The sequence below is a fragment of the Artemia sp. Qi Xiang Cuo genome, chromosome 5 (assembly GCF_049724085.1).
Source record: "Artemia sp. Qi Xiang Cuo chromosome 5, ASM4972408v1, whole genome shotgun sequence".
Lineage (NCBI taxonomy): Eukaryota > Metazoa > Arthropoda > Branchiopoda > Anostraca > Artemiidae > Artemia > Artemia sp. Qi Xiang Cuo.
This window is the reverse complement of record NC_142798.1, coordinates 77,272,876-77,287,934: the sequence shown is the minus strand read 5'-3', so window position 1 is coordinate 77,287,934 and position 15,059 is coordinate 77,272,876. Positions and strand designations below refer to the sequence as shown.

The window sequence follows — 15,059 nt, the reverse complement described above, 5'->3', positions numbered from 1 at the left end:
CCGTGTAGCTTTTGGTGCCTTTGTTCGACCAAAACTTGCTGCTGACTTGTCTTTTGGATAAGGACAAAGAATAAAGATTGTCCGTAGCCATTGCTGGTGCACAGGGCGTCAAATCGACGTTTTAGTTGCGGGGTCTTTTTTGCAGGGACATGTAGTAGGCCTTTCACCCAACCTTACAGCAGCGGGGATCAGACCCTAGGCCCCGTATTGCCAGCAGAGCATCAAATCACTGTGATACAGTATGGTAAAAATAGAATTGGGTCAATGGACACATACAACGTCTTGCATTTCATTACTACAGAGTACTTCAATCGTCCTTCCCAGGAGAGTCTCATAGCCGCTGTACCTTAGTAACTGCTTGTCTTTTGAGGCGCATAGAATGAAGGGGAGAGTAAAGAATGAAGTCCTCTCCGCAGTACGTCTAACAGCCTAAAGCCAACTAGCCTCCTTAGCCTGCTAAGATTTTCCCGAGCTAACCTAGGCCTACTTTGTTTAAATTGGATTTTGACTTAAATTATCTCTTGAAAATACAAAGTTTAATTCCACCTTTAACTGACATTTAATTCACTACCTTAACTTAATTAATTAATGTAATTTAATTAATGACAGAGAAATTCCAATTTCAACGTTATTGTACTACAGATTAATCATATACGATATCCAATTTTTCATGAAATTTTCTACTCTTTTAAGGAAGTCGCCAGACGCTACACTGCAAGTGGCGCAAGTTGTTTGTACTCCCTCTCTGTCCATGTCAAATTACCAATCCTGCTCCTGCCAATCGTTTATTCCCTGCCATATCAAATCCTGCTCTTACAAGCTTTCCGCTCTTTTTCACTGCGGGTGCAACTCCAGAGAACAGACGAACCGCAAATGTGCTCTTTCATTTCAATTCTAGGACTATCAATTGGTATAATCTAGACGGAGGCCGGATATAATTGACTCAACAACGAGAAACTTCAAGCTTCAGGAGTTACCACCGTAGGTGACAACTAGATACTTGAGTTTCGATCCAGCAGAACCTGTCTCTTGGCACACGCTTATGCAATTTTTTAGCGCAAAATGACTCATGGACAGCGCATGCAAGAAAATCGCAAAAATGTCGATACAGGAAACTTCAAGCTTCTGGAGTCACCAGAAGCTTGAAGTCACGTCTCGTCGTAGGTGACATCTAGATACTTGAGTTTTGATCCAGCAAAACCTGTCTCTTGGCACACGCTTATGCAATCTTTTTTAACGCAAAATGACTCACGGACTTTGATTTTGAATTAAAATCAAGAATTTTGCAGGCATCACGACATGGCTAATTGTAGAAAAAGCCAAGACAGATAGTCCGAATGATTAAAATGCAAGAAAATCGCAAAAATGTCGATACAGGAACGGTTAATTGCAGCCGTTGAAGTGCGGAAACTTGTGAGATATTAAACGGCATAGGTAAAGGAATAGGCTAAATCATGTTCTAGAAGCCGAGAAAAATATTAATAGGGCTAGTCTGCATTAGCCTAGGCTAACTGCGGCTAATTAATAATATAATTCTTATCTTCAGTGTTCATTTCTATCCAAATGTCCTCTATGGCCTTGAGGGTTAAAGTTTTCGATAAGAAGGACATGACTCTAATGTCCATTGTCATTTGTTAATGGACAACTTCTGATAAGCATAATTAGTTTCTCAATTATTTGTGAGACATGGTTCTAAAAAGCTTTCAATTCAGAAAAGCAGATGTGATTTTTAACGGCTCACTAGAAACACATTAACGCAGTCTTTTAACCATTATCACGCATAAACCAGCAGCGAAACAACGGATGAAATTTGACGGATCATGCGGAAACTGCCGTTTTTGCGCAAAAACGTATCAGTGTCAAACAAGGTTTGTTTAAAAGTTTATTCTATTCCAGACCTGAGATTTCACACTTATTTTTCTTTCAGATTGGTGGGGGAGATGAGCTTGGATTTGACATCAGTGGTGGCAAATCGTCGCCGTTATTCGCCAAAGACACAAGTATTTACATTGGGTCAGTCACCAAAGGTAGTAAAGTTGATGGCAAACTCCGTATAAACGACTGCATCCTCAAAGTTGGCAATTTAGACTGTCAAAATGTAGACAGAAGAACTGTTTTAGAAACATTATATAACACAGAAGGTCCAATTACGTTGCTGATACGTAGAAGAAGAAGAAGCAATATTAAAGGGGTCTACACAGCTCAAGTGGCAATTGGGGCTGGTCAAGACCATGGATTGTTTTTGGATTCTGGAGTGTTTATTAGTCGTGTTGCAATTGAATCTCCGTTTGCGAGAGAAGCTGATGTATGCTCGGGTGATAAGGTGTTGAGTCTGAATGGAAAAGAATATCTAAGAAATTCTCAGGTTGGTGTTGCTTTGTAATCTCCAGATTGTAATCTTTAGTCTTTTAAATCTTATGCTAGAGTGACAATTTTTTGTCAACATGTGAAATTGAATATATCTCATTCATTCATTAATTAATCATTCATTAATCAAAAAGCATTCATTCATTAATCAAAAAGCATAATTAATCATAAAAGCATTCATTAATCAACTTCCTCCTTTTTCATTAGTTGATTTATCTCATTGCATGATTTCTGATTTGCCTAAAATATATATTAGATATCTAAAAATATATTAAATGTGTTTAATTTATTTAAAATATAGTAAAATGTCGGATTTCCTTTCACAGACTATGTGACCAAATCCGCTGGAATATATTTTCGCTTATTACTGTCAGCTCTTACTGGAAAACATTTCATATTTTATTATTATTATTTACTGAAAACCCGTCATACAAAAAAAAAAATGGAAAAGACGGAGCAATAAACGAAAAAAAAGAGAGAAAAAAGAAGAAATACAAATAAACTTAGCAGTGATAATAAACTTAGTGACGAACGTTGGAGGTAAGATCTAAATCAGCTCTTAGAACAAATTACAAAGACAAGAAAGAAAAACTCAATTATACACTGCACTGCATTTGCTATTTTCAATAGCAAATGGGTAATTACTATATTTTAATAGCCTTAAACAGTTATAGTACAAGTCAAGGGGTTCAATTTTAGCTATTTGTTTTCGGGAACCCATATCCCAATAATTTCACGGTTATTTACTGCGCCGGACATCCAGTGCCTATAGCAGCATAGTATCTAATTCGCATCGTTTTAATCGCCGGCTATCAGCTAAACTGTATAACGCATGCGTGCTTTCATATTCGCTCTACTTTGCCATCTTTTGGGCATACCTTTTCAGCAACAGAAACAAAACAACTTCAGTGAATTTACTACTGGTATGCTAAATATCTCCTCGGCCTCCCATCTTGAGCAAGTAATTCTTGGGCCCATAGGAAATACGATATTATAGACCCTAATGGTGCCATCGCCAGATGTATTGAAGCTTATATTACACGAATTAATAGACACCCATGGTGTTCCATTCTAGAGCCACAAATGTATAGCGCTTTTATTTTTGTAATTATTGTCCTTGTGTTATGTTATCAGTTGCGCTTTTGTTTATTTTTCATTTTCCGTCTTTCTTTCTTTTTTTTATATTGTGCCCTGTTTGTCATTGCGTTTACAAGGGTTCATAAATAAGTTAAATTAAATTGAAAGAAAGGTAGTGAACCAGAGAGCTTGTTTGGTTTAATCGAGTAAGCTCTACATCTAAGTTTTTTAGCACGAAAAACGTAAGACAACAGTGTCTGAGGAGTGTGTGCCCAAAACTCCTCCCCCCTCACCGCTTACTTGTCTGAGGCTGGGCTGTCTTGCATATAGTATTAGGTTTACTGCCATCATTTCAGTACAATGATATCAATATGTCTTGAAGTGTTAATAATTATTTCTGTAGCTTCTGTAGCTTGTATACATATGGGTACAGAGGGGGGGGGGGGGTAATTGAGAAATAATATAATATTGGATAAAATTACCCGACTCCCTGGAAGAACCCCTCCCCCTCCTTTGATGGCCATCTTTTAGGCTGTCGGAATTCTAGCTCTAAACCACCACATAATTTGAGTATTTTCAAGAATTTGTAAAGTTCATAACAAGTCCAATAACTGTTATTTAAAAAAAAGCCGGTTTTCGTATTCTTTTATAGATAAGTTACGTTAATTCCTAAGATTAAAAACAATGTGTTTTGGAACGTAAAAGGGATTAAGGTTCACCAATAGCATTTATGTTCCTATGCTACCCGATGGAATAGCATACATCCTAGTTTTGCAACTGACTCTGCAAACAATGTGTTTAATAACCCTCTAATCATACAAAATCTGGTTGCTCCTGTCTAAAAAGATAGTTCTTTTCAAAAATTAGGGTTGACCGAGGACCTTTCTGTCTTAATGCTACCCAGTGGGATTGTATATATGCTCTAGCCGTGCAAATAAATGGATATGGCATCTTGTTTCTGACAAGAAGCGTAAGAAACCTGGATACTTCATTCAGAGTATGCTTGTGTAGAAAATTATATATAAAAATATTATATAATAGAAATATAATATATATATATTATATATATATATAATATGTATAAAATTATAAAAATATTTTTCTTGACGAGTCAATTTAGGTACTGTATTTTCAATTTGGACTCAAAATACCGAAACGTTTTAAAGATTGGGCCCAAACCCCAAAGACTTTGGCTCCATAGCCACTATTAAACGTCAAAAACTTGTGGAATATAATGAAGCGCATCAGATGCAAAGATAAATTTGATAATATCGGCAGGGAGGGGGGTGTCTTTCTTTTCAGAAATTCTTTAGTTTTAAGCCTATGAAAACAGCTATTGTCTCTCTATAAAAACCTGAATCTCTTGTTGAAAGTTTCTAAATTGATAAATTGTTTATGATATTTGCTAGTCTTTCTTTAAATCAATATTCTAAGAGTTCTTAATCCAATCCCGCTGATTATGATATGCCGCAGGATAATCTGATTATAACCAGAACGCGTAAGGCCAATTTCACTATCATAATTATGATAATATCGAGTTTTGTTAGATTTGTCTAATGGCTTAACATATTAAAGGTTAATGTAGGTCTTAAAGTTAGTACGTTGGGTAGTATTAGTTTGGGTACGCAACAGAAACAAGTTCTTTTAGGAACTAGCTCTCCATGTATTTATTTTAGTTGGCCTACTCATGGATATTAATAAATCCTGTGTGTGCTAATTTTTAGGTGTAATAATTTTATCTAAATTGGACTTTAACAAAAGATCTGTAGATGCATCGGAATCGTATATCGTAATCAAGTCTATCGTATATCAAATCTTTAGCGTATTACAATTTCCTTCGTAATCCATAACTGTACTTCATAATCCAAGAGATTTGAATACTATGGATGGGAAATGTCGCTATTTAAGTGATATACATGCGGTTTTTCGTTTTGGGTACATTACACGTTCTTAAGCCAGTACAGCCTTTATATTTATTTAGTCGCTAGCGAAAAGTCATATCACTATAGCTAATTACATTCTGCTCGCACCTGGGGTTTCATGGTGTGACTTTACTGACATTCAGGTTCTAGTACTATAAGATCTTTGATGTTACTAGTCAAGTTGGATATTTTTTTTTTCTAGGAAGCCCTAAGGATTTTAGAAGAAGTGTCAAACAGTGGGGGCCTAGTCACGTTGACTGTGATGCGTAGTGCTATATGTAGTCATTCAGCCCAATCTCCACGTTTGTCATCTCCAGCAAGTACAAACACTAGTGCACCGATGAGTGCTAGCTCGAGCTTTCATAATATGGTGGAAGAAGCTAATGTACCTAAGTGTGAAAAATGTCATCACCACACAAAGTCACAATCACATATGCAAATAAAAGATAAGAAAAGTTCCGGTGGGTTAAACAAGCTTTTTAACTTGTCACCGCATTCGGGAGATCGGAGACACTCAAGCAATGAAAAAGTGTATAAAGTGAATAATAGGTCATCTGCCACTTCTAACTCTGGTCTTGGCCCGTTTGAAATTATTCGTGATAGAATTGTACGAAGTCGAAGACACAGTAAGGAACGTGCGTCTGGACGTGAAGATTCACAAGAATGTGTTCGCAATCAAAATATTTCACCTAACTCTTTCAATGATAAAGAAGAATCTACAGTGGCCGTATTTGATTTTTTGAACGACTACGGAAGTAAGAATGACAAATCCAGACAGTCTAGTGATGAAAGTAAAAAATGGGACAAGCAGCAAGTAATCAGCTCCGGAGGTACTTGGCCTCGTTGTAGAGCAGGTGCACACTTAGATCCACAGAATGAGCAAATATTTTCTGTGCAGAAGCATCGAGACAGACCTACGTTGTCGGTTTTTACTGGTTTTGCAGACGTGGAAGATCAACATCGTTCTTCAATAATTGACTATGAAAACTGGCAGTGTAATCAATTCAGACAAGCTTCGTTGTTTCGGCCCATTGCAAGTGGAGCTAACGTTGCTGATCGCTATGCAACTCTGCCAAGCAATCCGCGTAAAGGGAACGAATATGAAAACATTGAGCACTTGAATCGGCTGAGGACACCCCTTACCCCATCAGATACGAGTATTGACTTCTCTGTGAAATCAGGCAATGTAGGTAACACCCTTGATTATTATGTGAAGAAAAAGGGAGCTAGCAAGTTTTCTCAGAGTGATTGTGAAAGTGAAAGTAACATAAGCACGTCTGAACTTAATTCAGTGCATGTCACATCCTCATCTGGGTGTACACATTCTTTAGGAAGTAACACGTCACTAACTGCACAGATGAATAACCTAAGGATACATACCCAATTATATGGTAGCCCTTCTGCACTACCTGGAATGTCCCAGCCATCGTTTCACCCTTATACGGCACCCTATTCAACTACCCATTCTCATATGCACACTTCTAACTTACCCTCAGTTTCACTACCCCTTGCACTTGCCACTCGATATGCACCTTCACCTTTAGGCAAGCCAATGAGTTCGACCTTGTCGTCACCAACCTCTCTACTTAGACGGGATGCGAGTTCACGTGGGCAGTCTGATGCATGTTCGGATGGTTTTGGGTCAGTGAATCCGAGCCCGGTGTCGCAGGTAATGCATGTTGGGAATTTTGACCAACCAAAGTCAGAACACATTAAGTACCAAAAAAAGCTTTTAATCACTGCTATGTTTTATAAGAAATAATTATAGATTCCTTTTTTTCTTAAAAAATTACTAAGATTTTATTAAAAAAAAATCTGTTTACATCAACTATTATCGAAAATGCGGGCTCTATACAATCTATAACCTATGCGTGTCCGCAAAGCCGTACCCAGGATTTTTTTTAGAGGGGATTTTACTCAATTTTTTTCGGGGGGGGTACACAAAAAAAAACTAAAAAAATGCGTACAAAACTTGTTTATATCCATTTTTGTTACGTTTTTACGAGTCAAAAAAGACATTTCGGGAGGGGTTCAAACCTCCCTAACAACCCCCCCCTCCACCTCTGGGTACGACCTTGCATGTCCGATTCATAAGTGTGTTTTATAGCCTGAGAGATAGAGTAGCCATTGTTTGTTGCTTAATATGTATTTTAAGTGGGAAGTCTATTTAAAATAGATTTTCTACTTTGTTTTCGAGTACTCTATATTTCTTGTAAAAATGAATCATACAGTTACGACAACAGTAAAATTCAGAAATAAGACTAGCGGCAATTAGACTCCATCATATCTGAAACATTCAAAATATTATATTCATAAATTATAATGCTACTGACATATCACGAAATATTTGACAATTTCGTTACAATTAAAGAAAAAATTGTTAAACTCCAGGGTATATCTATGATCCCACCTGAGAAGGGGTTATTTTTATTGCCATTATGTTTCTTTTTTTTTTTAATATTTAATTGGGGGGGGGGTACATTTTTAGACCAAAATCAATCTTTACTACAAAACACAAAGTACAATCAATTCAGATATGCATCCTTGTTTTTCACAGATTTGTTGATACCCATACCCATGAACGTAAAGTTTATATTTTAACCCTTGTTTTTAGGAACTTTGCTTCTATAGCCTTTTTTTTTACCACTGTCCCCAAAACGAATTCCAGCCTACTGGATAAAATTAACATTTTTCCATGTTTGGAATTCTATATTTAAGCTTCAAATGATGGCTGTATATTTTCTCAACGCCTAAAAAGGAGCCACAAAACGCATAAGTTATCGGTTAGCTATTTTATCAAGTTATGAGCTAAAGTCTGACATAGTGTATACACCAATAGATACAGCTTAGCTGAAAGTAATTTGCAGTACATCTGACTAAAAGCGGAGGAAGCGTACATAATGGGTTTTGGTGTTGGATTGTTGATTTGCTTTCTTCTTTTTCCTTCTTTGGTGTCTCCAGCTAAAATGTGACAAGCTAAACATTTCGAAAACTGTGGTTGAACCTCTTCTTTTTAGTATTATTTGATCTTGGAGGGAAAAATACTATGGCTTGCTCGAGTGCACCAGTAGATAAATTCTAAATCTCAAATGGCAACCCTGTGTATCGTTACATATTTGAAATTTACACGGTAAATAGAAGTTGCTTCGTTGCAGAAGTGTGTTTTTGGAAAGTACCCCTGTTCTGACTAAAAGCTTACTTTCTAGGTAGTTACAAGTGGTTACTTTTTAGTACCCACTTTCTATGGCTCTAAGAAGAGATAGGTTGAAATAGCTAGGATACGATTTACGGACGAAGGATAAAAGATTGTTATTTTGGCCATCCATCTAAAGTAAAACAAACAGCAAGTCTTGTCCAAATGGGATGGGAATAGGTCATAAGGAAGTATTTAAAAGAAGTTTTAGCTTCGTGGAAGTGTGTGAATTGTGAAGCAACAACAATAAAAAAAAACTGTGAGTGTGTGAAGCAACAACAATAAAAAACGTAAAAAAAAACTTTTCGCATGCTGACCAATGGTCTGCGTTGTGCAGGTACCGATCTCCTGATTCACTGCCATCAGACGGGAGTGCAATACGTAGTTGGGGGTGAATCATCCGACGTTTCTCGTGTTTCCCCCCAGATTTATCCAGGTACTCGTTTAGAGCTGGGTCGACTCTGGCTGAGCTTACAGAGTCACACTATTGACCCCCGCTCCAAACCAAATAGCTAGCAACATCAGGCCTCAAACCCCGGTTCTCAGAATTTCAATTCCAGTGCGCTAACCACTTGGCTAAGCCTGTTATGACCTTGGAAGATAATATACCATGGAGTAAATTAGCATTTTACAGATGCTAGGAACTAATTTACAATAAATTAGTAATTAGGGAAAAGCGGATTTAAGCTTCAGAAGCCAAAAAGTGGATTGAATGTTCATTGAATCATAGCATGACAAGCTATTACGTTTTCAAAGCTCTAACTTTCCTTTCCTCAGAGAGTATATTCCCCTTTTGGGGGAGAGGGAGGCAATTTCAAAATTTCAAATGGCACCCCCTCTTAATTGTATACCTTATTTTAGAATGTACCTAAAAACATTAGTTAGTTTTGCTTCAAACTTTACTTTACTAAAACGTATTTGTATTTAAGAGACAAAACGAAAGTATTTAAGCCTTTGAGCAAAGATGGCGTAGATTTCTAAGAAAATCTTAGAAACGTAGATTTCTAATAAAAATGAATTCTGTTTCTTTGTAGTTGGTTTCTAAATATGTAACACTTTGTGTAGGGTGCTAGGTGAAGTCTCAATGCTCTTTGATCTCACTAACTTTGCCTGGAATCTTTTCTTGATTTAACTCATGCTTTTCCACTTTTCGACCTGTGTAATGTCTTGGTTCCAAACTTGGAAGAGGGGTTTAAATCTCAAAGATACACCCCATGCCCTCTCTGGGAAGTACTTGGGATGTGAGCCCCCCCTGATACAACATGTAATTAGCGTGTATTGGACAAATTTTGTCTGTTCAATACATAGAGGGGAGGGGGCACAAATCACTGTAGAAAAATGTTTGGTTTATCTGGAAAATATTGTAAAATTTAAGAATTATCTCTAAATTTTGGTGGGGGACATGAACCTAAGGCTCTCCCCCCTCCCATCCTTGCGCTCCTTCAGAATAGCTAATTGGATGCCTTGTAAGCTATTGTGCTAAACGTTTCCTTCTAAATAGCATGCTCTTTAAAGTTTTTAGGTGAAACAGGTAATAAAGGTACAACAGAAAGGAAAATGAGGTAATAAATGAGTAAGGTAAGTAAATATGTATAATAAGAGGAAATATTATTCATTGCTAGATAAAAACCTCTAAACTCTCCTCAATTTTGATAATCGGATAGATGTTTTCAAGATTAAATTATGGGCAGAATATAAGAATTGATGAGGATAAAACACTACAGGGATTAAACGATACTGAGATGATTTATTTAATGAAATGAACATGGGAACTTTTTTTGGAGCGCCCCCCCCCCTCCTGTGAACATTTTTAAAGATGCAAGTATTCTTTATAACTGAAAACTGGTCATAGAAGAACCATTTCATATTGCTCCTAATTTGGGGGTGGGTAAATTTATTATAACTTAATTTTGAACACGAACTTCAAATGTGAACAAAGCATTTTCTAGATCTGACGATCAAATATACCAGAGTGCAGGAAAACGATTGAAAAAAGAACAAGGCAATGACAGGGAAACAATTGTATTTTTATTAGAGGCAGGCGTCCTTATATTTTAGGTACATATTTTTCGCAGGGTCCCCCCCCCCTCGCTTGCATTGAATAATTTTTTTAATAAGGTATAAGTACCGGACTTTTCAAGGGGTACACGTCCCAATGGCCTCCCAGAGGAGGCGGGGGGGCTATAGCATAGCATAGTTACAACCCAACTGTTTAGAGGGAGGGGGGTCTAACCTGGAAATCTGTCAGACTGGATTGTTGCAAATTTCACATTAATGTTTTATGCTTCCTGTTTGCCACAATTTTTTTATTTTCCTTTTTAATTAAGGGAGTTTCTGTCGTTTTCAGTTAGAGAAATTTTGTCCGTTGAATTTATGCTTTAAGGTTTGAGCTCCTGACAAATTAAATATATCTATTACAATTAAATATTTGAAACCAAATTTTTCCATGGAAAATAAAGAGCGAATCAAACAGTTCAAATTAAAGAGCGGTCTTTGCCAATGGTAACCGAGATTTTAAAAAAAAGGTATTTTGACAACAATATATACATCAAGAGAATGCCTTTCAATGATTATTCCAAAAATGTAAGTTCACTAATTTTAACGCTATAGATCAAAAGTTGTTAGTGCAAATAGATTTGCATAATATCAGAAAAAGGGAGGAAACACCTCCAAAAGATGGCCAATCTTGATGAAAAACTTTTTTTTTCAATGGGTGATCATATTGAACCAGTAGTATGTAGTATCAAGTGGGGGATCATTCAAAGTTCTAGTGCCCATCTTGAGTAATATGAGAGAACATATCTCAGTAAAGTGTTGATTCCTGCTGTTTGGTGTCACAGAGCAGCAATTTTGCTGGAGTAGGGCCAAAATGCAATTGAGGGGGGATTCTGATATAGCTAATAGGCTTAGAACTATCAAAAAGCTTTGTACATTGCCCCCCCCCCCAGTCGTAGATGACATACTGCACCATGGTGGCAAATGCGTCTCTAAATATGTAAACCGTCTATAAAAAATGAATGGTTATTATTTAGAATGTTTGAGCAGCATTATGAGTGGTTCTACAACATACTACTACTACTACTACTACATAAAAACTCACCACAGCACCAAGCCGCCTGAGGCCAACACAGCTACGCACGTTCCTCCTACATCCCAATCTATTCAAAGCCTCCATTTTCACACCCACCCACGAAGTTCCCATTTCCTTTAAATCTTTCTTTATGACGTCCTCCCACCCCAGATGGGGACGACCTGCTTTCCGTTTAGCCCTAGATGGTAGGCCGAAAAGAACAACCTTCTGCAATCTGTCATCCTTCATCCGCACAACGTGCCCTAGAGAGCGGTATTGAACCACATTTTTCGTATAGCCTATTGTTTGAAATACGGTCAGTCAGCCGGGTACCCAGAACAATCCTTAAGCAATTTTTCTGGAAAACTTCTAGCAAATCTTCATCTGTTTTTCGGAGCGCCCATGCTTCAGAGCGATTTTTGACCACTGTCATCACTGTAGCTTCTAATACTCTAATCTTGGTTTGCAGACTTATCTTCCTATTCTTCCAGACTTTTTTTTAATTGTGAAAAAACACCCTGAGCCTTGGCTATCTACTTTTAACATTTTCACTGCTCCCACCATCTTTACTAATAATACCACCAAGATAAGGGACGCTACCCATTTGATCAATATTTTCATTACCCAACGTCACCTTTTCATCTTCACTTATTCCTAGCCTTAGTGACTTAGTCTTCTTAACTTTAATTTTCTAACCTATTCTAGCACCCTGAACTCGCAAAACCTCTAAAACTTCATTCATTTTGCTCACACTTTCATCTAGGATGCTTAAATCATCAGCATAATCTAAGTCAAGGAGATTTTTTCCTCCCCATTTGATTCCGTGGTCTCCCGTTGCCTTTCCTGTGCTCCTTAAAACAAAGTCCATCAAACAATCCATATAAAGGGGGATAGAACACAAGCCTGCTTAACTCCTGATTTAATACAAAACCAGCTGCTAACCTCATTTCCTACCTTAACCGCAGCAGTGTTATTCTCGTACTTAGCACTAATCACTTTAATGTATTTATCTGGTATACCATACAAGGATAAGATCTTTGCCAAAGCTTTTGTATCAACAGAATCGAACGCTTGCTCGTAATCTATAAAAATGAGGACCAAAGGTATTTTACAATTCAGGCACTTCTCAAGTATTAACCTAAGAGCGAAAATTTGGTCGAAGCATCCTTTGCTTTTTCTAAGACCGTATTGTTCTTCTCTTAAAACGCTGTATATGGCATCTCTCAGTATATAAAGTCTCATATTAAAAAGAGACTTGCTTCGTACAGGCACCACACTCTTGCCTCGTTTATTACCACATTCACTTTTTTTACCTTTCTTATAAATTGGCTTAATTAAGGCTCTCTTAAGATTGTTTGGCACTTCCCCTTTTTCAAATATCATATTAATAATTTTCAGCTACCTATTTCTAACCTCAGACCCTCCATATTTCAGGAACTCATTTACCAAACTATAAGCACCTGGAGCCTTATTATTTTCTAATCCTTTTAGTACTGTTGCAAATTCCTCCTCACAAAACAGATCTTCCTTCACATCCAAGGTATCACAAACTTTTTTATTTTCCTCTATATTTTTTCCTGCAACTATCTCGGTTAAGCAAATTCTCAAAATGTTCGGCCCGTATCTCTCGTTAGTTTTTTCCTTATCGCTAATTGCAACCCCATTCCTATCTTTAACTGGGACAAGTCCGGATTGACTACTCCCTCTCAATTTGTTAACATGCCAGTACAATATTTTACTATTATGCCGTCTAGCTGCATCTTCCAGATCCTTGGCAACTTTATCCATGGCCTCCACTTCACACCTCCTTAGTTCATATTTTAATGCTTTCTCCACTTTCTTTACATTTCTTCACTCAGATAATTCTTGTACAAGTCCTTTCTCCTTTCTGTTAAACATAAAGCTTTTTCACTAATATTCTTAGCTGCAGTTCTAGCTTTCTTCCCTAATGCACGTTCAGCAACTTCACAAATTATTTTCCTAAAATTATTCCAACCATCTTCCACATTATTAAATTTTAAACTCTTAAGTTTAGTATTCAACTGTTCCTGCAAAGTTTCTCGCAAATTATCATCCTGGAGTCTACCAACATCATAACTTTCCGGAGGTAGTTACCCTTTCGATATTTCAGCTTTAAATTAACCCTTGACACTACTAGATGGGGATCTTTACTTTTAACATCAATAACAGCACTCCTATATACCCTAGTATCTTGTATTAATCCTGCCAGTCTGTGGTTTACTATAACATAATCAATAAGGTTTGCTGTCTTACCATTACGTGAATACCATGTTAACTTATGAGTCATTTTATGACCAAACACAGTATTGGTTATAACTAGATTGTTATACCTACAAAATTGCAGAAGGCTGTATCGATTACTGTTTTCTTTTCCTACACCAAATTTACCTAGGCTAGGATACCATCTATTCCTATTTCTAACAACCTGGGCGTTAAAATCTCCCAGTAATAACATCATATTTCTACCTGGGACCCTGTCTATTTGCTCGTGTAACAGTAAGTAAAATTCATATGAGTCACTAGTATCTCCATCAGTCGGTTCTACAGGGGAGTATACTACTATAACTGATACCCTGAACTTTCTAGTCATAAAATGAGCAATTAGTATTCTATTATTAATACCTTCCCAGCCTAGACAAGACTTAAAAGCTTCCTTATTCATCATGAACCCTACTCCCTGTCTATGTACCCCATCCTTCCTGCCTGAGTAAACAAATTCTATATCACCTAATTTCATGCTTCTTTTCCCTGGGATATGAGTTTCTGAAACACCTAATAAATCCAGTTCGAATTGTCTGAATTCGTCAGTCAAAATGTCGATACGATAGTCATTTTTAATGTCGTAACATTCCAAGTTCCAATTTTCATGTTCTTTAAATCATTGAAATTATGAAATCTGCCAGAATGGGTTGTCGGATATCAACAAAATTTTTGTTGTGGCCTTTTGGGATCCGAATCCTATCTAACCTCTTCAGAGGAGGGCTTCTTACATTTTTTTCGTCACGAAGCCTATCCGCATAAGGTGTTAAACTATATCCAAACACAATCGTGCTGATAGTCAATGTCTTTTCTGTCTTTTTGTCTCAACCAAGCTTAGTGACAAGTGACAGTTGATACCTTTTCAGAGTGCACAATCAATTTGACTTCTGTAGGGAGAGCAGGAAGGGTGTCCCCATATTCTTGTCATAAGCAATCTTATGAGAAGAGAACATCAGATCCGAGCAAGACATGGGGGTATTTAAGAGCTAAGTTCATTGTTAGGTATGCAGAAAATAAGATCTGATATCCAAGCTATGCTTTCTATTTTTCCATCTGCAACCTTAGTGGGGAGACAACAGCGATGAAATCGTGAACGGTCTTCTTAAAATCAAGCAAAAGGGACTTTCAGCTGTCTATCAAATTGTGAGGG

General features: G+C 37.1%; 1 protein-coding gene across 1 annotated transcript in view; it reads left to right on the top strand.

Annotated features, from left to right (window-relative positions):
• Nucleotides 1–15,059, top strand: part of Dlg5 (MAGUK family member discs large 5) — a 195,504-nt gene that overhangs the window by 139,382 nt on the left and 41,063 nt on the right. Inside the window, exons 14-15 of the mRNA XM_089089949.1 lie at nucleotides 1,928–2,365; nucleotides 5,569–7,035. Coding sequence (XP_088946075.1) covers nucleotides 1,928–2,365; nucleotides 5,569–7,035 — 1,905 coding nt within the window. The remainder of the gene's footprint in view (nucleotides 1–1,927; nucleotides 2,366–5,568; nucleotides 7,036–15,059) is intronic.